General features: G+C 47.1%; 1 protein-coding gene and 1 non-coding gene across 2 annotated transcripts in view; one reads left to right on the top strand and one right to left on the bottom strand.

The window, feature by feature from the left end:
• Positions 1-24,506, top strand: part of LOC126293423 (unconventional myosin-Ia) — a 693,376-nt gene that overhangs the window by 308,395 nt on the left and 360,475 nt on the right. The window contains exon 2 of the mRNA XM_049986646.1: positions 1,415-1,540. Coding sequence (XP_049842603.1) covers positions 1,421-1,540 — 120 coding nt within the window. The 5' untranslated portion in view covers positions 1,415-1,420. The remainder of the gene's footprint in view (positions 1-1,414; positions 1,541-24,506) is intronic.
• Positions 20,141-20,214, bottom strand: Trnat-ugu (transfer RNA threonine (anticodon UGU)). Its single transcript has one exon. It is a non-coding gene; the product is annotated as a tRNA-Thr (tRNA).

The raw sequence follows: 24,506 nt of genomic DNA, 5'->3' as shown, positions 1-24,506 counted from the left end.
TTATGGAAGGCGCCGCAACGGCTGTACGATACATGAATGCCATCCTCCGACCGATAGTGCAACCATATCGGCAGCATATGGGCGAGGCATTCGTCTTCATGGACGAGAATTCGCGTCCCCATCTTGCCCATCTTGTGAATGGCCACCTTCAGGATAACATCGCTCGACTAGAGTGGCCAGCATGCTATCTAGACATGACACCCTATATAGAGCATGACTGGGATAGATTGGAAAGGACTATTCATGGACGAAGTGACCCACCAACACTCTGAATCGCCGTTGAGGAGTGGGACAATCTGGACCATCAGTGCCTTGATGAAGTTGTTGGTAGTAAGGACGACGAATACAGGCATACATCAATGTAAGAGGACGTGCCACTGGGTATTAGAGGTACCGGTGTGGACAGCAATCTGGATCCCCACCTCTGAAGGTCTCAGTATATGGTGGTACAACATGCAATGTGTGGTTTTCATAATAAATAAATAAAAAGGACGGAAATGATGTTTATGTTGATTTTTATTCCAATGTTCTGTACAGGTTCGGGAACTCTCGGAACCGAGGTGATGCAAAACTTTTGTTGAAGTGTGTGTGTTTCTTTTGTTGTAGTACAAAGTTACAGGGACTTCGGCTGTTCAATACGAAATGATAATTAACAACCCTGCAGCAGAATGAGATTTTCATTCGGCAGCGAAGTGTGTGCTGATATGAAACTTCCTGGCAAATTAAAACTTTGTGCCGGACCTAGAGTCGAACTCGGTACCTTTGCCTTTCACGGGCATGTGCTTGGGTAGCTCATTTGGTAGACCACATGCCCGCGAAAGGCAAAGGTCCCGAGTTCGAGTCTCGGTCCCGCACACAGTTTTAATCTGCTAGGAAGTTTCAACCCTGCAGCTGTTTAATACGTATGTTTACGCAACTGGTTACAACGCCGTTCCATTACATTGTCTTTACGCCCCTTTACCAATGTAAACTGGGAGAAATACAATGTACGGACACAGGTTATTTAATATTGGCTCCTATTATGACTGCACACGAGTTAGAATTCCTCCCAGTGATAAGGGGCATGAAGATGTGTAATGGTACACTGAAACTTCTGCGTAAAATAAATGCAAACGAGACGGCCGCAGATGTATTAATTTTCATTTCCTCCCAAAATATTCGCAAATGGAGCTCCCTCTGCCCCACTAGCAACTCGTGTGCTATTTGGCCAAAAGATCCTGGCTCTGCTATGGGGCATTACTGGAATGTGGAAGACAGAGTTCTCTTACACAGGGTATTTTAGGATGTAGGTGTATCTATGGTGCCAGCAGGATGCTGTGATGTGCCGACTTCTTGCGCTGTGGTGTTTGGTGTTGTGTAGCGTTGTCATGTTTGGTGTTGTGTTGTGACGTATGGTGTCGTCGTGTTGTTGCAGGCTGGTATGGACGTCCTGAGTCTGGAGCACGAGGTGGGCGCCTGGGACTCCGTGCTCCTCGATCCTCTGACCGAAGACAGCTTCATCGCCAACCTGCACATGCGCTACAAGCGGGACCACATATACGTGAGTAGCGCCTGCCTCCCTGTACAGCCTGTATCGAAAACCTCAATCTGAGCGGCCTGGCGGCGATTAGAACCTGCCGAATGCGAATGCAGTGTCTTACCACTGAGTGTCGAATACATTGAATACACTGAGCTGTGGTCGCAACCAACACAACAAGAAAACATTTAAGGAAACATAGACTCTAAAATACACTGAGGCTAGAAAAGTCACGGGATAGTGATATCCACATATACAGATGGCGGTAGTATCGCGTGCACTAGGTATAAATGGAGCAGTTCATTGGCGGAGTTGCCATTTGTAGTCAATTGATGCATGTGGAAAGGTTTCCGGCTTAAGGGAATTCAGTATTCCTAGATCCAAATATCAGGAGTGTGCCGAGAATTCCAGATTTCAGGCATTACCTCTCACCACGGACGATGCAGTGGCCGACGACAGCCTTCACTTCACAACTGACAGCAGCGATGTTTACATAGAGTTGTCAGTACTAACAGACAAGCAACACTGTGTGAAATAACTGCAGATATGAATGTGGGATGTACGACGAATTTATCCGTTGGCACAGTGAGGCGAAATTTGGCATTGGTGGGCTGCGACCTTTGCTAACAGCGCGACATCGTCTGTAGCGTTTCTCCTGGGCCTGTGACCGTATTGGTTGAACCATAGACGACTGGGAAACCGTGTCTGGTCAGATGATAAATAAATGGCTCTGAGCACTATGGGACTTAACATCTGAGGCCATCAGTCTCCTAGACCTAGAACTACTTAAACCTAGCTAAGCTAAGGACATCACACACGTCCATGCCCGAGGCAGGATTCGAACCTGCGACCGTAGCAGCAGCGCGGTTCCGGACTGAAGCGCCTAGAACCTCTCGACGACAGCTGCCGGAGAATAACACGTGGAAGTAACAACGTTTCGTGAAATCTTATTCTACGGACGCTCGTGTTCAAATGCTGCAGTTGTTTCACTTGCAGTTGCACACGCATACCGAGCAGATACAGTACTACAACTGCTACTTCGTTGGTGTTGTCAGTAGTGGGAAGCAGTTGTAAAAGTCACTGCAGAACTGGACGTCACACTCGCGAACCATGTCAACACTGAAACAGCATAGGCGGGGAATTGGAGGGCGAGCTGGAATTTCGATGTCAATGCCCGTAACAGGGGAACGTGGTGCCGAAACCATAAAACCTGCGTTATGGAACAGTGGAAGAATGTCATTTGACGGGATGAGTCTTGTTTCACACTGTTTCCACCTTCTGGCGGACTTTACGTCCCAAGAGTAAAGCATGGCGGGGATTCGGTGATGATTTAGTCAGCCGTATTCTGCTATTCCAAGTGACCATTTCGGCTGGTCGGGTCCATTCTACTGTACATTTTAGTTCCCCCAATGCTGATGCCCTGTTGAAAGACGACGGAGACCCTGTTCACACAGCTCGCATCGTCCAGGAATACATGAAATGAATTCGCAGTTCGACAGTGACAATTTGTACCGGGCCATCACTCGAACCAAGATTTCCCGAGTATCGCGAGCTGTCATCTCGCTATTTGGCTATCCGAGCACGACCAGACCCATACTGCCATATTTAGTAAAGCATATGACTAAAAGCTTCATCCATTATGTGTATTCCCGTACAGGGGAGACATTTTACTTGAAACTCGCCTGCCCGGTGTTGGCGGATAAATACACTACTGGCCATTAAAATTGCTACACCAAGAAGAAATGCAGATAATAAACGGGTATTTATTGGACAACTATATTATACTAGAACTGACATGTGATTACATTTTCACGCAATTTGGGTACATAGATCCTGAGAAATCAGGACCCGGAACAACCACCTCCGACCATAATAATGGCCTTGATACGCCTGGGCATTGAGTCAAACAGAGCTTGGATGGCGTGTACAGGAACAGCTGCCCATGCAGCTTCAACACGATACCACAGTTCATCAAGAGTAGTGACTGGCCTATTGAAAGAGCCAGCTTCTCGGCCACAGTTGACCAGACGTTTCCAATTGGTGAGAGATCTGGAGAATGTGCTGGCCAGGGCAGCAGTCGAACATTTTCTGTGTCCAGAAAGGCCCGTACAGGACCTGCAACATGCGGTTGTGCATTATCCTGCTGAAAGGGTTTCGCAGAGAATAAAGGGTAGAGCCACGGGTCGTAACAAATCTGAATTGTAACGTCCACTGTTCAAAGTGCCGTCAATGCGAACAAGAGGTGATCCAGACGACTACCCAATGGCACCCCATACCATCACGCCGGGTGATACGCCAGTAAGGCGATGACGTATACGTGCTTCCAATGTGCGTTCACCGCGATGTCGGCAAAAAGGGATGCGACCATCATGATGCTATAAACAGATCCTGGATTCATCCGAAAAAATTACGTTTTGCCATTCGTGCACCCAGGTTCGTCGTTGAGTACACCATCGCTCGCACTCCTGTCTGTGATGCAGCATCAAGGGTAACCGCAGCCATGGTCTCCTTGCTGCTGCAAGCTTCGTCGAACTGTTCGTGCAGATGGTTGTTGTCTTGAAAACGTTCCCATCTGTTGACTCAGGGATCGAGACGTGGCTGCAAGATCCGTTACAGCCATGCGGATAAGATGCCTGTCATCTCGACTGCTAGTGATACGGGGCCGTTGGGATCCAGCACGGCGTTCCGTATTACCCTCCTGAACCCCTCAATTCCATATTCTCCTTACAGTCATTGGATCTCTACCAACGCGTGCAGCAGCGTCGCGATACGATAAACCGCAATCGCGATAGGCTACAATGCACCGGCCGGAGTGGCCGTGCGGTTTAAGGCGTTACAGTCTGGAACCGAGTGACCGCTACGGTCGCAGGTTCGAATCCTGCCTGGGGCATGGATGTGTGTCATGTCTAAGTTCTAGGTGACTGATGACCTCAGAAGTTAAGTCGCATAGTGCTCAGAGCCATTTGAACCATTTAGTCTACAATGCGACCCTTATCAAAGTCGGATGGTACGCATTTCTCCTCCTTACACGAGCCAACACAACAACGTTTCACCAGGCAACGCCGGTCAGCTGCTGTTTGTGGATGAGAACTCGGTTGGAAACTTTCCTCATGTTATCACGTAGTAGGTGTCGCCACGGTCGCCAACTTGTGTGAGTGCTCTGAAAAGCTCATCATTTGCATATCACAGCATATTATTCCTGTCGGCTAGATTTCGCGTCTGTAGCACGTCATCTTCGTGGTGTAGCAATTTTAATGGCCAATAGTATAGTTCCCCCTTGGTGATGCTCTGTTGCAAGACAACGGAGGCCCTCTTCACACGGCTGGAATCGTCCAGGAGTACATGAAATGTATTCGCACTTGCGAATGTAGACAACCGTCAGCCGTGTAGTGGATTAGCGACAGTGAAAATTTGTACCGGGCTAGGACTCGAACCCAGATTTCCCGCGTATTGCTAGGGGTCACCTTCTTATTTGCCTACCTCAGCACGACTCCGTCGACCATATGACTACAACCTGTATATGTGTATTCCCGTACAGGGGAGTCCTTTTTCTTTAAAGTCGCCTGCCCGCTGTTGGCGGATAAATACAATATTGCAGTGCCTATGTTGTTCCGAAATACGTTGCGGTACGACTCCGATGCGACATGGGATCATAATTCTGAGTAACGCAGGGCACTCCAATATTGTTTTCATCCAGGACCGGCTTCGTGCGTGCGAGGATGAACTGTCCCATTCCCCCTAGACACCAAGACACCACAGTCACCAGTTGGCAATAGTATTGAGCCTTTGTGTTCTACGTTGGAGAGAAGGGTGTGTTACAGTTACGTACCGCCATCATCGTTACTCTATTTTGCAGGCAGAACGCTGTAAGATTCTCTTGAAAATTATACAAGACCTTTGTTTATCCATTTCGAGACGACTGGGAGCTGTTTTGAATTCCGATGGGTCTCCTGCATCGTATTAGGCATGCTTTTGATATGTAGGTTGGAACTTAAATAGTGGCAACACTGCTGTGGAGAGACTATGCAATAGAATCTACTATTGTCGCTGATAGCACACGTTGGTGACATACCTGCCTTACCTCCGAGCAAATGGACACGGCCGTACCACGTTACCGGCGTACACACAATCGAGAGAAATAAAGTCACTTGTGAGCGAGCGGTCTAACATAACGGTGTCACTATGTTTTCTAAACAGGAACAACAGAGTTGGATCAAGACTGAATGTGCCAGAGGTCGTACAGCACGACAGTGTCATCAAGGTCTTCAAGAGGCGTGCGGGAAATCGGCATTGCCGTACAGAGCAGTGGCACGGTGGATAAAAGGCTCCAACGAAGGCCCGCAAACTGTGGCAGAAATGCATCGGGCAGGTGGTCCTAGCGTGAGCTCGCCCACGAAACCGGATTAGCGCATACGATTGCGCTTCGCATCCTGAAGGAACGCCCGGGCATGCAAAAAACTGCATCACGATGGGTTCCGCATGACTTGACGGAAATGCAGAAGTGGATGCGTTACGACGCTGCTCAGACGCACTTGGAGCGCTATGAGCTTTCTTACGCCGTGTCGTAACACTGGATGAGACGTGGGCCACATCGTACGAGCCAAAACTGAAACAATAATCCAACGAATAGCGTCATTATGTGTCGCCGCGAAAGTCGAAAGTGCGTCAGAGTCCCAGTATGGTGAAAGCTATGGTGATTCATGTGCACAACTGTGATGGTGCTATCCTAACACATTATGTTCCTCCACGGCAATCCGTCAATGCACAGTATTTCTGTTCGGTTTTGGAGCATCACCGGCGACCAGCTTTACGAAAGAAGCGGCGACACTTTCTGCGCAACACGCACATCATTTTGCACATCAAAGCACGGGCGCATACAGCGCAAGCTGTGGCTGCTCTGTTCGGTCGATGGGACTGGGAAGTACTGTACCATCCACCATACTCCCTGGGCTTAAGTCCTTGTGACTTTGATTTGATTCCGAAGATGAAGGAACCATTCTGTGACATTCGCTTCAGCAGATTCGACAGGCAGTAGACCGCTCCATTCGCACCATCAACAGAACAGGCTCTGCTGACGGTATACTACGCCTTCCATATCGCCGGCAACGGGTTCTACACTACGCTGTGGATTCTTTGAAGGACAGTAACAGGTGCAGACACGTAACTCTTTTGTATCGCTTGTGAATAAATAGTTGCCACTATTTAAGTTCCAACCCCCGTATTTCCATACTTTTGCCCACGGCTGTATTTCATTATGAGAGGCCTCCCGATCTACCTGTTCTAGGTAGGTTTCAAGGAATGCGTGTAGAAATTTATGGCAGTACGAATGGTTCAAAAGGCTGTGAGCACTATGGAACAACATCTGAGGTCATCAGTCCCCTAGAACTTAGAACTACTTAATCCTAACTAACCTAAGGACATCACACACATCCATGCCCGAGGCAGGATTCTAACCTGCGACCGTAGCGGCCGCGCGGTTCCACACTGTAGCGCCTAGAACCGCTCGGCCACCCCGGCCGGCCTATGGCAGTACGTATTGTCACGCACACACCACTTACAAAAATGTACCTATCAGAATCATCTGTTGGACGTTACAGCCTCTTCCAGTGATGCCATTATGGCCGGGAAACATGCGTACAATCGAACTCAGGTTTCCTACAACTTTTTCGGTTACATCTGGAGTGGGCCTGGTGGCCAGGAGAAGCAGCCTATTACGCGTTTACGCCCACCCTTTATACTGAGGCTGGCCCAGACAAACACACATGTAAATTCAGTTTGTATCTTGGTGGATCTGAGTTTCTTGTCTACTGTGACATATACACCACCTTCGCTCCCCAACACCCTATTATTTCTACATACACTTAGATTTACGCCGACTACTTTGGGTTTTAGCCAGCTTTCTGAACCTAGTATTGTACACCGAAGAGCCAAATAAAATGCGTATTCAAATAGATATGTAAACAGGCAGAATACGACGCTGCGCTCGCCAGCGCCTATATAAGACAACAGGTGTCTGGCGCAGTTGTTAATCGGTTAATACTACTACAATGGCAAGTTATCAAGATTTAAGTGAGTCTGAACGTGGTGTTGTAGTCGCAGCACGAGCGATGGGACACAGTATCTCTGAGGTAGCGATGAGGCGGGGGTTTTATCGGATGACCATTTCACGAGTGTACCGTGAATATCAGGAATCTGGTAAAACATAAAATCTCCTATATCGCTGCGCCCGGAAAAAGATCCTGTAAGAACTGGACCAACGACGACTGAAGAGAAGGGTTCAACGTGACAGAAGTGCAAGCCTTCCGCAACTTGCTGCAGATTTCAATGAAGGCCCATCAACAAGTGTCAGCGTCCGAACCATTCAACTAAACGTGATCGATATGGGCTTTCGGAACTGAATGCCCACCCGTGTACCCTCGATGACTTCACGACACTAAGCTTTACGCCTCGCTGGGCCCGTCCAGACCAATATTGCACTGTTGATGTCTGGAACATGATGCCTGGTCGGACGAATCTCGTTTCAAATTGTATCGAGCGGGAGGACGTGTACGGGCATGGAGACAATCTCATGAATCCATGGGCCCTCCATGTCAGTAGGGGAGTGTTCAAGCTGCTGGAGGCTCTGCAATTGTGTGGGACATGTGCAGTTGGATTTATATGGGACCCCTGATACGTCTAGATACAACTCTGACAGGTGACACGTACGTAAGCATCCTGTCTGATCACCATCCATTCATGTCCATTGTGCATTCTGACGGACTTGGGTAATTTTAATGAAGTAGTCGTACGGAAAAATCCCCACTTCATCGCTACCTCGAAGATTCTGTGTCGCATCGCTAGTGCGCCGTCTATAACTCCACGTTCAAACTCACTTAAATCTATATAACGTACCTCTGTAGCAGCAGTAACCGATCTAAGAATTGCGCCAGACACTTGTCTTACATAGCCGTTGCCGATCGCAGCGACGTATTCCGCCCGTTTACGTATCTCAGTATTTTAATACGCATGCCTATACCAGTTTCTATGGCGCTTCAGTGTACCTCCTCCACTGGCGGAAAACCCTTGCTCAGCAATCTGTTAATGAATCTCCAGTCTGGATCTGCCTTACGTACGATTAGTTTCATGAGGTTGTTCCACTTCGAATCGCACAACGCGTATCTGTTAATGGTGTTAACTAATATGACTTCGTATGTTTATCTGATTTCCCATGGTTCTACCAAATAAACAAATGGTTTCAGTATTGAGAACACAGGCATTAGTGTGTGTTTATTCCACAGTTCTTATTGAGTTGGTGTTCGGTGTGTATTGGATATTCTTTGCCCACCGGGAATCGAATTTTTCAGTACTGCTTCACCTTTATTATACACTACTGGCCATTAAAATTGCTACACCACGAAGATGACGTGCTACAGACGCGAAATTTAACCGACAGGAAGAAGATGCTGTGATATGCTTTTCAGAGCATTCACACGAGGTTGGCGCCGGTGGCGACACCTACAACGAACTGCCATGGGGAAAGTTTCCAACCGATTTCTCATACACAAGCAGCAGTTGACCGGCGTTGCCTGGTGAAACGTTGTTGTGATGCCTCGTGTAAGGAGGATAAATGCATACCATCACGTTTTCAACTTCGATAAAGGTCTTATTGTAGCGTATCGCGATTGCAGTTTATCGTGTCGCGACATTGCTGCTCGCGTTGGTCGAGATCCAATGAGTGTTAGCAGAATATGGAATCGTTGGGTTCAGGAGGGTAATACGGAACGCCATGCTCGATCCCAACAGCCTCGTATCACTAGCAGTCGAGATGACAGGCATTTTATCCGCATGGCTGTAACGGATCATGCAGCTACGTCTCGATGGGGACGTTTGCAGGACAACAACCATCTGCACGAACAGTTCGACGACGTTTGCATCAGCATGGACTACCAGCTCGGAGACCATGGCTGTGGTTACCCTTGACGCTGCATCACAACCAAGAGCGTCTGCGATGGTGTACTCAACGACGAACCTGGGTGCACGAATGGCAAAACGTCATTTTTTCGAATGAACCCACGTTCTGTTTACAGCATCATGATGGTCGTATCCGTGTTTGGCGACATCGCGGTGGACGCACATTGGAAGCGTGTATTCGTCATCCCCATACTGGCGTATCACCCGGCGTGATGGTATGGGGTGCAATTGGTTACACGTCTCGGTCACCTGTTGTTCGTCTTCTGTAGCACCAAATTTCGAAACCTTCTATCCTCTTCTTATCCAAACTATTTATCGACCATGTTTCACTTCCATACATGGTTACACTCCATACAAATACTTTCAGAAACGACTTCCTGACTCTTAAATCTATACTCGATGTTAACAAATTCAGTTTGCCATTGCCATTGCCATTGCCATTGCCATTGCCAGTCTACATTTTATGTTCTCTCTACTTCCACCATCATCAGTTATTTTGCTCCCCAAATAGCAAAACTCCTTTACTACTTTAAGTGTCTCATTTCCTAATCTAATTCCCGCAGCGTCACCCCATTTGATTCGACTACATTCAATTATCCTCGTTTTGCCTTTGTTGATGTTCATCTTATATCCTTCTTTCAAGACACTGTCCATTGATTTCAGCTGCTCATCCAAGTTCTTTGCTGTCTCTGACAGAATTGCAGTGTCATCGGCGAGCTTCAAAGCTTTTATTTCTTCTCCATGGATTTTAATACCTACTCCGAATTTTTCTTTTGTTTCCCTTACTGCCTGCTCAATATACAGATTGAACAACATCGGGGAGAGGCTACAACCCTTTCTCACTTCTTTCCCAACCACTGCTCCCCTTTCATGCCCCTCGACTCTTATAACTGCCAACTGGTTTCTGTACAAATTGTAAATAGCCTTTGGCTCCCTGTATTTTACCCCTTTCGCCTTCCGAATTTGAAAAGAGTATTCCATTCAACATTGTCAAAAGCTTTCTCTGATTCTACAAATGCTAGAAACGTAGGTTTGCCTTTTCTTAATCTAACTTGTAAGATACGTCGTAGGGTCAGTATTGTCTCACGTGTTCAATATTTCTACGGAATCCAAACTGATCTTACCCGAGGTCGGCTTCTACCAGCTTTTCCATTCGTCTGTAAAGAATTCGCGTTAGTATTTTGTAGGCGTGACTTATTAAACTGATGGTTCGGTAATTTTCACATCTGTCAACACCTGCTTACTTTGGGATTGGAATTATTATATTCTTCTTGATGTATGAGGATATTTCGCCTGTCTCATACATCTTGCTCACAAGATGGTAGAGTTTTGTCAGGACTGCCCCCCTCCCCATGGCTGTCAGTAGTTCTAATGGAATGTTGACTACTCCCGGGGCTTTGTTTCGGCTTACGTCTTTCAGTGCTCTTTCAAACTCTTCATGCAGTATCGCCTATCGTAAAATTTGCTAAATCTGTGGGGAAAGATAGTTGCTTAGTAGGGGCCGTAAGACCTGCAGGTTTCACAGTTCTGCTAGGAGCTTACGGTCACCTCGGGATTGATATGCCCTTGTTGTAGACGCGCACGCCTAACGCCAGTGTTACAGCCGTAGCCTTGAACAGGTTAGGCAAGTCCCTGTAAGGCCCGGGCCGCTACTGACACAGCACGGCTGTCGAGTGGGTTGCCTGCCCCGCAGGCGCTGCCGCCTGCCTTACTGCGCTCTCCGGCTATCGATTGAAGGCGGACTCGGGCAGCGCATCTTTCCACGGCCGCCACCGCTGCCGGCATTATCTTTACTGCGGCCGGGCCGGCTGCGAGAGTAAGCACCGGTCGAGTACCTCGTCAGCTGCACGCCACTGCCGTCGTCTTTATCCACGTCTGTGGCTTCTCGCCAAGAGGCTCTGTACACCTCGTCCAGCACACCGCGCTGTGCCTCTGTAACAGCAATAAGAGTTTCTCGACTATAAAGAGCTCGGGATGCCGTCAGTACGGACGACTTTTCCACTTCATCGAAAGTTTCTATATTCCATATTCCGCAGCTGCTGTCTGATCTTGTCGAGCGTGCAACTACTTCTACAATTCAGCCAGATACATACTCCACAAGCTTATAGCGTAGAGTGTACCTTGTCACACTACTAATCATCTACATCTACATGATTACTCTGAAATTCACATTTAAGTGCTTCGCAGAGAGTTCATCGAACCACAATCGTACTACCTCTCTACCATTCCACTCCCGAACAGCGCGCTGGAAAAACGAACACCTAAACCTTTCTGTTCGAGCTCTGTTTTCTCTTATATTATTTTGATGATCATTCCAACCTATGTAGGTCGGGCTCAACAAAATATTTCCGCATTCGGAAGAGAAAGTTGGTGACTGAAATTTCGTAAATAGATCTCGCCGCGACGAAAATCGTCTTTGCTTTAATGGCTTCCATCCCAACTCGCGTATCATATATGCCACACTCTCTCCCCTATTACGTGATAATACAAAACAAGCTGCCCTTTTTTGCACCCTTCCGATGTCCTCCGTCAATCCCACCTGGTAAGGATCCCACACCGCGCAGCAATATTCTAACAGAGGACGAACGAGTGTAGTGTAAGCTGTCTCTTTAGTGGACTTGTTGCATCTTCTAAGTGTCCTGCCAACGAAACGCAACCTTTGGCTTGCCTTTCCCACAATATTATCAATGTGGTCCTTCCAAGTGAAGTTGTTCGTAATTTTAACACCCAGGTTCTTAGTTGAATTGACAGCCTTGAGAATTGTACTATTTATCGAGTAATCGAATTCCAACGGATTTCTTTTGGAACTCATGTGGATCACCTCACACTTTTCGTTATTTAGCGTCAACTGCCACCCGCCACACCATACAGCAATCTTTTCTAAATCGCTTTGCAACTGATACTGGTCTTCGGATGACCTTAATAGACGGTAAATTACAGCATCATCTACGAACAACCTAAGAGAGCTGCTCAGATTGTCACACAGGTCATTTATATAGATAAGGAACAGCAGAGGTCCCAGGACGCTTCCCTCGGGAACACTTGATATCGTTTCAGTTTTTCTCGATGATTTACCGTCTATTACTACGAACTGCGACCTTACTGACAGGAAATCACGAATCCAGTCGCACAACTGAGACGATACCCCATAGGCCTGCAGCTTGATTAGAAGTCGCTTGTGAGGAACGGTGTCAAAACCTTTCCGGAAATCTAGAAATACGAAATCAACTTGATATGCCCTGTCGATAGCGGCCATTACTTCGTGCGAATAAAGAGCTAGCTGCGTTGCACAAAAACGATGTTTTCGGAAACGATGCTGATTACGTATCAATAGATCGTTCCCTTCGAGGTGATTCATAATGTTTGAATACAGTATATGCTCCAAAACCCTACTGCAAACTGACGTCAATGAGATAGGTCTGTAGTTCGATGGATTACTCCTACTACCCTTCTTAAACACTGGTGCGACCTGCGCAATTTTCCAATCTGTAGGTACAGACCTATCAGTGAGCGAGCGGTTGTATATGATTGCTAAGTAGGGAGCTATTGTACCAGCGTAATCTGAAAGGAACCTAATCAGTATACACTCTGGAGCTGAAGACTTGCCTGTATCAAGCGATTTGAGTTGCTTTGCAACCCCTAAGGTATCAACTTCTAAGAAACTCATGCTAGCAGCTGTTCGTCTTTGAAATTCTGGAATATTCTATTCGTCTTCCCTTGTGAAGGAAGTTCGGAAAACTGCGTTCAATAACTCCGGTTTAGCGCCACAGTCGTCGGTAACAGTACCATCGGCACTGCGCAGCGAAGGTATTGACTGCGTCTTGCCGCTTGTGTACTTTACATACGACCAGAATTTCTTCGGATTTTCTACCAAATTTCGAGACAATGTTTCGTCGTGGAACGTATGAAAGGCATCATTTCCATTGTGTTCCATATGCAAATGGAGCGACACTAAAATCACTATCTATATGCCTCCGTACGATACCTATATTCCCGTATCTTCAATATCTTTACGCAAATGTACGTAGGCAGTAGAATCGTTCTGCAGTCGGTCTCAAATGTTGGTTCTCCAATGTTTCATATTAGGGGTTCTCAATGTTGAAGGTGGCCTTCCCTCGTGGGATTCCCATTCATCTTTACGAAGCATCTACGTAATACTCGCTCGTTGATCGAACGCTATTGGTAACGAATCTACATTGTAGCACCAAAGAATCTGGTATAGGCATGTGTTTTCAATTACAGATGTATGTAAACAGGCAGAATACGGAGCTGCCGTCGGCAACGTTTATATAAGACAACAAGTGTCTGGCGTAGTTGTTAGATGGTTTACTGCTGCTACAATGGCAGGTTATCAAGATTTAAGTGAGTTTGAACTTGGTGTTATAGTCGGTGCACAAGTGAAGGACACAGCATCTCTGAGGTAGCGATGAGGTGGGGATTTTCCCGTATGACCATTTCACGAGTGTTCCGTGAATATCAGGAGTCTGATAAAAGATCAAATCTCAGACATCGTTGTGGCAGGAAAAAGATTGTCGAAGAACGGGGCCAACGACGACTGAAGAAAATCGTTCAACGTGACACAAGTGCAACCCTTCCGGATCTTGCTGCAGATTTCAATGCTGGGCCATCGGCGTGCGAACCATTCAATGTAACATCATGGACATGGGCTTTCGGAGCCGAAGTCCGACTCGTGTGCCCTTGATGACTGCGCGACACAAAGCTTCAGGGCCCGTCAACGCCGTTATTGAACTGTCCATGACTGGAACATGTTGCCTGGTCGGACAGGTCTCTTTTCATATTGTATGTAGAGAATGGACGAGTGCAGGTGTGGGGACAAGCACATGAATCCATGGACTCTGCATGTCAGCAGGGGACTGTTCAAGCTGGTTGAGGCTCTGTAATGGTTGGGGCGTGTGCATTTGGAATGATATAGGACGCCTGAAACGACTAGATACTCGTACATAACCATCCTGTCTGATCACCTGCATCCATTCATGTCCACCGTGCATTCCGAAAGACTTTGTCAACTTCAGCACGACAATGCGACACCGCACACGTCAAGAATTGCTACAGGGTGGCTCTTCTGAGTTTAAACACTGCCGCTGGCCGCCAAACCTCCCAGGTATGAACATTATTGAGCACCTCTCGGATGCCTTGCAACGTGCTGTTCAGAAGAGATCTCCACCCTTCGTACTCTTACTGATTTATGGACGGCCCTGCAGAGTTCATGGTGTCAATTCCCTCCAGCACTACTTCAGTCATTAGTCGATTCCATGCCATGTCATGCTGCGAGACTTCTGCGTCCTCGCGGATGCCCTGCACGACATTAGGCAGGTTTACAAGTTTCTTTGGATCATCAGTGTAATTTCCCTTATCTTCTTTATCTTTACGCGAAATGTACGTTGGTGGCAATAGAATCGTTTTGCAGTCGGCCTCGAATGTTGGTTCTCTAAATTTTCATAGTAGTGCCTCGCGAAATGATGGTCGTCTTCCTTCCAGGAATTCCCGTTCGTCTACACGAAGCACCTAAGTAATACTCGGTTGTTGATCGAACCTACCTATAACAAATCTAGCAGCCCGTTTCTAAATCGCTTTGATGTCTTCCTTTCTGTTACTATTCTGGTAGACAGGTTCTAGCGTCGACAATGGATCACACTGTCTGAAGATAACAACCCTCTGCAATGCGGAATTGACCACTTGATGTCAACAGAGACAAACCCGCCGGTATAGCAGGACGCGTGGAGTAATGTGTTGTTAGTAGAGAAGGTGAAACAGCAGAATGGACTATGGCAACGATTCCAGCAGACAGGAAACGTGTCCAGGCGCTACAGTAAGGGACGTCCACAGTGTACAACACCACAAGGAGACCGATATCTCACCATCAGTGCCTGCAGACTGCCACGGAGTACTGCAGGTAGCCTTGCTCGGGACCCTACCGTAGCCACTGGAACAGTTGTCTCCAGACACACAAGTCTACAGACGACTGAACAGACACGGTTTATTCGCCCGGAGACCTGCAAGGTGCATTCCACTCTCCCCTGGTCACAGGAGAGCCCGTAAAGCCTGGTGTCAAGAACAGAATACACGGTCATTGGAACAGTGGTCTCAGGTTTTGTGCACGGACGATCCAGGTGATTCTCGCCAGGTCTTCATCTGGCGTGAAACAGGAACCAGATACCAACCCCTTAATGACCTTGAAAGGGACGTGTATGGAGGTCGTAGTTTGATGGTGTGGGGTGGGATTATGATTGGTGCACGTACAGCCCTGCATGTCTGTGACAGAGGAAATGAACAGATCAGGTGTATCGCGACGTCATTTTGCACCATTTTGACCACCTTTTCAGGGGTGCAGTGTGTCCCACCCTTTGAATGATGAATAATAACGCTCGGCCCCACCGAGCTACCATCGTGGAGGAGTACATTGAAACAGAATATATCAGGTAAATGGAGTGGCCTTCCTGTTCTCCAGACCTAAACCTCATCGAGCACGTCTGGGATGCTCTCGGTCGACGTGTCGCTGCACGTCTTCAAACCCCTAGGACACTTCAGGAGCTCCGACTGGCACTGCTGCAAGAATGGGAGGCTATAACCCAGCAGCTGCTCGACCACCTGATCCAGAGTATGCCAAATCGTTGTGCGGCCTGTGTACGTGTGCATGGTGATCATATCCCATATTGACGTCGGGGTACATGTACGGGAAGCAGTGGCGTTTTGTAGCACATGTGTTTCGGGACGGTTTTCTCATGTTATCACCAATACCGTGGACTTACAGGTGTGTGTGTTCCCTATGTGCGCCGGCCGGGATGGCCGAGCGGTTCTAGGCGCTACAGTCTGGAACCGCGCCACCGCTACGGTCGCAGGTTCGAATCCTGCCTCGGGCATGGATGTGTGTGATGACCTTAGGTTAGTTAGGTTAAAGTAGTTCTAAGTTCTAGGTGACTGATGACCTTAGAAGTTAAGTCCCATAGTGCTCAGAGTCATTTCTTTTCCCTATGTGCCTGTGCTATTAGCGCCAGTTTTGTGTAGTGCCACGCTGTGTGGCACCACATTCTGCAATTATCCTTAATTTATGAGCATGAGTGTACTTCGTCCCAGTGCAAGTAACCACGACATCAAGGACTAATTACAAGTGTTGTGGGCTAGCCTCGGGGGAAGATACAAAGGCATTGACTCCTTTCTCAATGGAATCAGTGTATGCATCGAAGCCAGACTGGGGGTGCAAAGTCATACTCATAAGTAGGTTTATATTGCCAAGTTGTTTGTAAATTTGACACGGCTTTCAAGTCGCTGTGAGGACTACGGGACTTAACATCTGAGGCCATCAGTCCCCTAGAACTTAGAGCTACTTAAACCTAACTAACCTAAGGACATCACACACATTCATGCCCGAGGCAGGACTCGAACCTGCGACCGTAGCAGTCGCGCGGTTCCGGACTGAAGCGCCTAGAACCGCTCGGCCAACGCGGCCGGCGACACGACTTTGTAATAGCTTCACGTAGCCTCTCAATCCGCGAAGTTCTGATTTTGTTTTCTCCACCCACTCTAGGTGCCTCACATTTTTTGTCGGGCAACCTTTTTTTTATATTTCATAATACATGGTGTTTCCTGCACGACATAAATCCGACGTTGCTTGGAACCAGTTTTTTACTACAAGAGCCTTGTGGTGAGGTTGTTTCATCCACTCGATCATGGTGGTAACTGTTTGTTTACTCTGGTGTTTATAAATACATATAGTTGAATATATTAAAAAAAACATAAATAACACAGTACTTCTGCACTCTCATCTTTTAATATTGAATCATATGCTTCCACCTACATCGCACAGTATGCGTCATAGAATTGAGCTATGGTTCCTTCTTACACGCTAGAGAGTTTGGTGTGCTAACTCCAGTAAATTATCTCACAGTTTTTGATGGAAATCTGTAGACATATGATCGATACCTTTGTCGACACTCTAAGTCATGCTTATTGGACAGCAGACATTCATTAAACTCTTAAAAGTTTGTTGCTGTTGATGTATGCACTGTTGTTAAATATTTTAGCTGTATCAGGGAACTTCTATAGGGAACACTGTACGTTCATTCAGTACCAGCAACGATTAATAAACGCTTCCACGGAACAAGACCGAGATCTGCATTGACACATCGCATAGTCAACGCCATTCAACCATGGATAATATTACTCTGACGTCGCTAAATCGAGTCTTTTCAAATAGTACCACCTGGTAGAACTCCCTATTCGATATCCTACCGACACTGACACGCTTACACTCTGTGGCGCTCAAGCAGTAGATTTGGTTGAACAATAGTATGATCACGTCAGGTGGGTGCTGCTGCAACGACCTTTTCTCGCCTGCAAGGAAAACACGAATTATTAATTAAGGTCCTTAGCTTTCCTTCCCTGTTCATCATCACCGCCGTTAATATACTGCCTCACAGCAGGAAGTGTTTATGTACGTTTTGATAGCCTTAAACTTTTACGTTTCTCTCACAAGTGGGTTAACTATTTATCGACCGCTGTTGATATATATCTACTACCATTGTTATTACCTAAAGCATGTTTATGCTCATATGCTTAGGACATTTAGGCGGCGTGGCTGATAAGCTCCACAGAGCCAGAGGTGACGCGTCGATTGCTATGACCACCATTACATACTTAAGCATTATTTACGTAATTGCCGAGTACTTCTTAATACAATTATAGAATAACATGGCAACAGCAACAAGTTGTAGACAAAAATTAATTGCAAACTGTAAGAAAACTGTATGATCGGCAACGTGGTGGAAAAAAATATCTTACCGGCGACATCATCAATAACCACTGTCATTGTCAAGGCGCAAATACAGAGAGAGAGTGCTGTGCATGGATATTTCAGAAAACCTACCACCTGCTGTTGTTCTAATAGTAACAAAACACAATGAAAGTTGTAGATATATCAATACTGACAATCCCCGTAGGGAGTTTGCGATCGCTGCGTGACACTGCTGTCCTTTTGACCGGACATTGTACTGCAGCGTATCGGTTTACAGATTGCCGCCGGCACACTACATCTATCTCAAAATAAAATGATTGACATAACACGCGGAGAAAGGTGATGCTAGCGATTCGCCGTCACGCGCTTGCCCAATACGGCCGCAGCAGCAACAGCTGCGCAGTTCAGCAGTTCAGTACTGAATTCTTTCGCCAGTCTGGAGTTCTCAATTCATTTTGCGGAATCATGGCAGCCATATCAGTTTGCTGTCCATTTTAGCTAATAGCTTGAGACGTTTTTGTGCATTATTAAAAAATGACACAGAGAAAGGAAGGTAGTGACAAAAGCAGGCGCTGCCGAGTTGGTTCTCTGGTTGGGTGCTGCTCTGGTAGCTCTTTCGTTAAAAAAGAAAAAAAACAAGGCAGGACCAAAGTTACACAGGAATGTATTCGCACGAATATGAACCACCTTCACGGGTATATTAGAATGATGACACCGAAAATTTGTGCGGAATTGGGACTCGAATGCGGATTTTCCGCTTTTCGCGAGCTTTCGCCTTAAGTGCTTTGGCTATCCGTGCACGGATGCACGAATCGCGGCCACACCCAAACCTCCACATCTTGTCGTCCATGCGTCACAACCTGCTCTCGTACGTTACGTATATATTCCCGTCCAGGGAGGACATATCTGTTGAATATACCAGGTGATCAAAAAGTCAGTATAAATTTGAAAACTGAATAAATCTCGGAATAATGTAGATAGAGAGGTGCAAATTGACGCACATGCTTGGAATGATATGGGGTTTTATTAGAACAAAAAAAAAAATACAAAAGTTCAAAAAATGTCCTACAGATGGCGCTTCATCTGATCAGAATAGCAGTAATTAGCATAACAAAAAATGGGCCAAATGGCTCTAAGCACTATGGGACTTAACAGCTGAGGTCATCAGGCCCGCAGAACTTAGAACTACTTAAATCTAAGTAACCTAAGGACACCAGACACATCCATGCGCAAAGCAGGATTCGAACCTGCGACCGTAGCAGCACGCGTGGTTGCGGACTGACGTGCCTAGAACCGCTCGGCTACCGCGGTCGGCAATTAGCATAACAAAGCAAGACAAAGAAAAGATGATGTTCTTTGCAGGAAATGCTCAATATGTCCATCATCATTCCTCAACAATAGCTCTAGTCGAGAAATAATGTGAACAGCACCTTGAAGCATGTCCGGAGTTACGGTGAGGCATTGGCGTCGGATGTTTTCTTTCAGCATACCTAGAGATGTCGGTCGATCACGATACAGTTGCGTCTTCAGGTAACCCCAAAGCCAATAATCGCACGGACTGAGGTCTGGGGACCTGGGAGGCCAAGCATGACGAAAGTGGCGGATGAACACACGATCATCACCAAACGACGCGCGCAAGAGATCTTTCACGCGTCTAGCAATACTTTTTTTTGTTCTAATAAAACCTCATGTCAATCAAAGCATGTGTGTCAATTTTTACCTCTCTATCTACATTATTCCGTGGTTTATTAAGTTTTCAAATTTATACTGACCACCCGGTATATGAAGACAGTGACTCTTCTCGAAAGAACAGATACCATTGACGATCGTGCAGCTTCTCTAGAATAAATGATAATCAATTGAAAACCTCAGCTGCCTACAGGTGTTGTTGGTATACCTCGATGGAGACAGCTGAAAATGTGTGCCCCAACCGGGATTTGAACCCGGGATCTCCTGCTTACATGGCAGACGCTCTACCCATCTGAGCCACTGAGGACGCAGATGAATAGCGCGACTGCAGGGACTTATCCCTTGCACGATTCCCGCGAGATCCACATTCCCAACTATCCACAGCCTCGGGCATTGATGTGTGTGATGTCCTTAGGTTAGTTAGGTTTAAGTAGTTCTAAGTTCTAGGGGACTAATGACCACAGCAGTTGAGTCTCATAGTGCTCAGAGCCATTTGAACCATTTTTGAACTGTCTCCAATGTACATATGTAATGTACCTAATAGATATTTGCCCATTCACTCATTACTTGCGCACGCTTTGGCGATTTCCGTAGGAGTTTGGGCAACCTGTACGCATTCGCACAGACGAAGGTCAATGGCTGGGTAGCCTTTTAACTATATATATGAAGACAGTAACTGTTCTCGAAAGAACAGAATACTGTTGATGACCGTGCAGCTTTTCCCTGGAATAAATGATGAGTGGGTGGGCAAATGTCTATAGGGTACAATACATATATAGAATTATGGACAGTTGGGAATTTGAGTCTCACGGGAAGCGTGCACGGGATAAGTCCCTGCAGTCGCGCTATTCATCTGTGTCCTCGGTGGCTCAGATGGATAGAGCGTCTGCCATGTAAGCAGGAGGTGTCAGGTTCGAGTCCCACTCGGGGCACACATTTTCAGCTGTCCCCATCGATGTATAACAGCAACACCTGTCGGCAGCTGAGGATTTCAATTGATTACCATTTATATCTGTTGAAAGTCGAGGACTTCGTATGAATATGAAATAGTCAGGGAGTTTCCCTCGATGGGAGCACTAGTACAGTGTGCACTCTGCCTCCTCATGCCAGATGAGGAGCTACTTGCCCAAGTAGTGGCGGCCGTAGGTCACTAGAACTGACAACGGCCAGGGGAGCTGTGTGGTGATGACATGCCCGTCTATACCACATCCGATGATGCCATTGGCGGAGGGCGACACGGCGGTCGTTCGGAACCCCTGGCCCGCCTGGGCTTATACACGTTCTAAGACACAGAAAACGTTTAGCCACGAAGAAACTATGCAAACTGATCACAAATTGATATTCATGGCCGTCCGCTGTGACCGAGCTGTTCTAGGCGCTTCAGTCCGGAACCGCACTGCTGGTACCGTCGCAGGTTCGAATCCTGCCTCGGGCATGGATGTGTGTGATGTCCTTAGGTTAGCTAGGTTTAAGTAGTTCTAAGTTCTAGGGGACTGATTACCTAAGATGTTAAGTCCCATAGTGCTCAGAGCCAATTGAACCATGCATGGTTGTTTACATCTTTGGGCGGGTTTAGTCACATCTCTGAACAGTCAAAGGAACTGTGATTGTGATACAATATGCTCAGTCAACGTCTATCTTGAGGAGTCCTATGAACCGGGGTCATGCAGAACTTTTTTTGATGTGTGTACAAAGATATTTTGCGAGGGGTGTCTTGTTGCAGCATTGGCCTTATAACCAAGAGAAGCCTCGCCTAAACCTGGGTCAGAACCGACGAACGGAAACTACAGGATGGGTGGACAAAAATATGGAACACAGCGAGAAATGCATTTTTCAACATAAATGCAGATGCTATCGGAGCCTGCCTCTAGGTTGCGCTGTCGTACTTGACCAAAGACGGCAACTTTGCAATGTTCTCAATACGTTTCAGGTGTCGCTCTTGGTCAGAAATATGTTCCTTGCAGTTGTCAATGCATCGCGTCGGAGCTAAGTGAACTCGAAGTGCTTATAGCCATTTGCACCATTTCGACGTTCATGCAAATATCAAAGGAAGAGGAAAATTGTAAACTTTGGCGGTCGATGGATGAACGTGTGAAGCTGCAGCGCAATTTCACCTTGCAGCTAGCAAGTATAGTAAACAGAGGACATGTCGATGCCAGAACAGAAAGTCTTTGCGAATTTCATTCCATGCACCCAGTTGGACAGTACCTATGGATCGTAGACAGCTACGTGAACAATATACGCAAATGTCAGCATTTGAGAGAAGTAGTTGGGCTCACAGAAGCCGGTTGGAGTAATCGGTGAATCGCTCGACGTTTATGTAGGAGCGCTGACAGTATTCGACGATGTTGCCAGCAATGAGTGAACCATGGACGAACACAGTATCAAAAAGGAAGAGGTCGAGCTAGAGATTTAACCCATACGGTGTCCTTAATGGTGAGTGTTCATCATAAAAAAGGGTGAAACTTTCTGACAGATTAAAACTGTGTGCTGGACGGAGACTCGAACTCGGGACCTTTGCCTTTCGCGGGCAAATGCACTACCAACTGAGATACCCAAGCACGACTCACGCCCCGTCCTCACAGCTTTACTTCTGCCAGTATCTCGTCTCCTACCTTCCAAACTTCACAGAGGCTCTCCTGCGGAGACTGTGCGGCTGGTCCCGGCGGAGGTTCGAGTCCTTCCTCAGGCATGGGAGTGTGCGTTTGTCCTTAGGATAATATAGGTTAAGTAGTGTGTAAGCTTAGGAACTCATGACCGTAGCAGTTAAGTACCATGATATTTCACACACATTTTTTTCTCCTGCGACCCTAACAGAACTAGCACTCACAGTTGTAATCTCCCAGGAAGTTTCATATCAGCGCACAATCCGCTGCAGAGTGAAAATCTTATTCTGGAAACATCCCCCAGGTTGTGGCTAAGCCATGACTTCGTAATATCCTTTCTTCCAGGAGTGCTAGTCCTGCAGGGTTATCAGGAGAGCTTCTGTCAAGTTTGGAAGGCAGGAGACGAGATACTGGCATAAGTAAAGCTGTGAGGACGGGGCGTGAGTCATGCTTGGGTAGCTCAGTTAATAGTTCACTTGCCGACGAAAGGCAAAGCTCCCGAGGTCGAGTCTCGGTCCGGCAAACAGTTTTAATCTGGTAGGAAGTTTCGTATCAGTACACACTCCGCTGCAGAGTGAAAATCTCATTCTTGAAGCCAAAACGTGTCTGGAGATGCCCTGGACAGTGGTGGGGTACCAGCCTGACTGTCGCCCATCATACAGCCTGATAAGCGGGAGTCATGGTCTGGGGTGCCATTTCATTTCATAGCAGAATCCTCGACCATATTCTACTCTTTGTTTTGTTCCCCTCCGTGGCCGGGGACTAAGCCCCAGGGGTATGCACTAGATATACAGCACAGTGGTTAGACCTAGGATTTCCCACGGGACCGTAGTGCGATGGAAGAAGGTAGAACAGCGGGTTGCTGTTAAGAGATTGGCCTGCTTATCCATGTTGTTCCTGTTGTGGTCTTCAGTTCTGAGACTGGTTTGATGCAGCTCTCCATGCTACTCGCGAGCTTCTTCATCTCCCAGTACCTACTGCAGCATACATCCTTCTGAATCTGCTTAGTGTATTCATTTCTTGGTCTCCCTCTACGACTTTTACCCTCCACGCTGCCCTCCAGTGCTAAATTTGTGATCCCTTGATGCCTCATAACATGTCCTACCAACCGGTCCCTTCTTCTTGTCAAGTTGTGCCCCAATTCTATTCAATACCTCCTCATTAGTTATGTGATCTACCCATCTAATCTTCAGCATTCTTCTGCAGCACCACATTTCGAAACCTTCTATTCTATTCTTGCCCAAACTACACTCCTCTGTGCCCTCGGTGGCTCAGATGGGTAGAGCATCTGCCATGTAAGCAGGAGGTCCCGGTTTCGAGTCCTGATTAGGGCACACAGTTTCACCTGTCCCCGTTGATATATATCAACGCCCGACAGCAGCTGAGTGTACACTCCTGGAAATTGAAATAAGAACACCGTGAATTCATTGTCCCAGGAAGGGGAAACTTTATTGACACATTCCTGGGGTCAGATACATCACATGATCACACTGACAGAACCACAGACACAAAGACACAGGCAACAGAGCATGCACAATGTCGGCACTAGTACAGTGTATATCCACCTTTCGCAGCAATGCAGGCTGCTATTCTCCCATGGAGACGATCGTAGAGATGCTGGATGTAGTCTTGTGGAACGGCTTGCCATGCCATTTCCACCAGGCGCCTCAGTTAGACCAGCGTTCGTGCTGAACGTGCAGACCGCGTGAGACGACGCTTCATCCAGTCCCAAACATGCTCAATGGGGGACAGATCCGGAGATCTTGCTGGCCAGGGTAGTTGACTTACACCTTCTAGAGCACGTTGGGTGGCACGGGATACATGCGGACGTGCATTGTCCTGTTGGAACAGCAAGTTCCCTTGCCGGTCTAGGAATGGTAGAACGATGGGTTCGATGACGGTTTGGATGTACCGTGCACTATTCTGTGTCCCCTCGACGATAACCAGAGGTGTACGGCCAGTGTAGGAGATCGCTCCCCACACCATGATGCCG

Source organism: Schistocerca gregaria, chromosome 10 (genome assembly GCF_023897955.1).
Source record: "Schistocerca gregaria isolate iqSchGreg1 chromosome 10, iqSchGreg1.2, whole genome shotgun sequence".
NCBI classification, from domain to species: Eukaryota; Metazoa; Arthropoda; class Insecta; order Orthoptera; family Acrididae; genus Schistocerca; species Schistocerca gregaria.
This window is presented reverse-complemented; position numbering and strand designations above follow the sequence as displayed.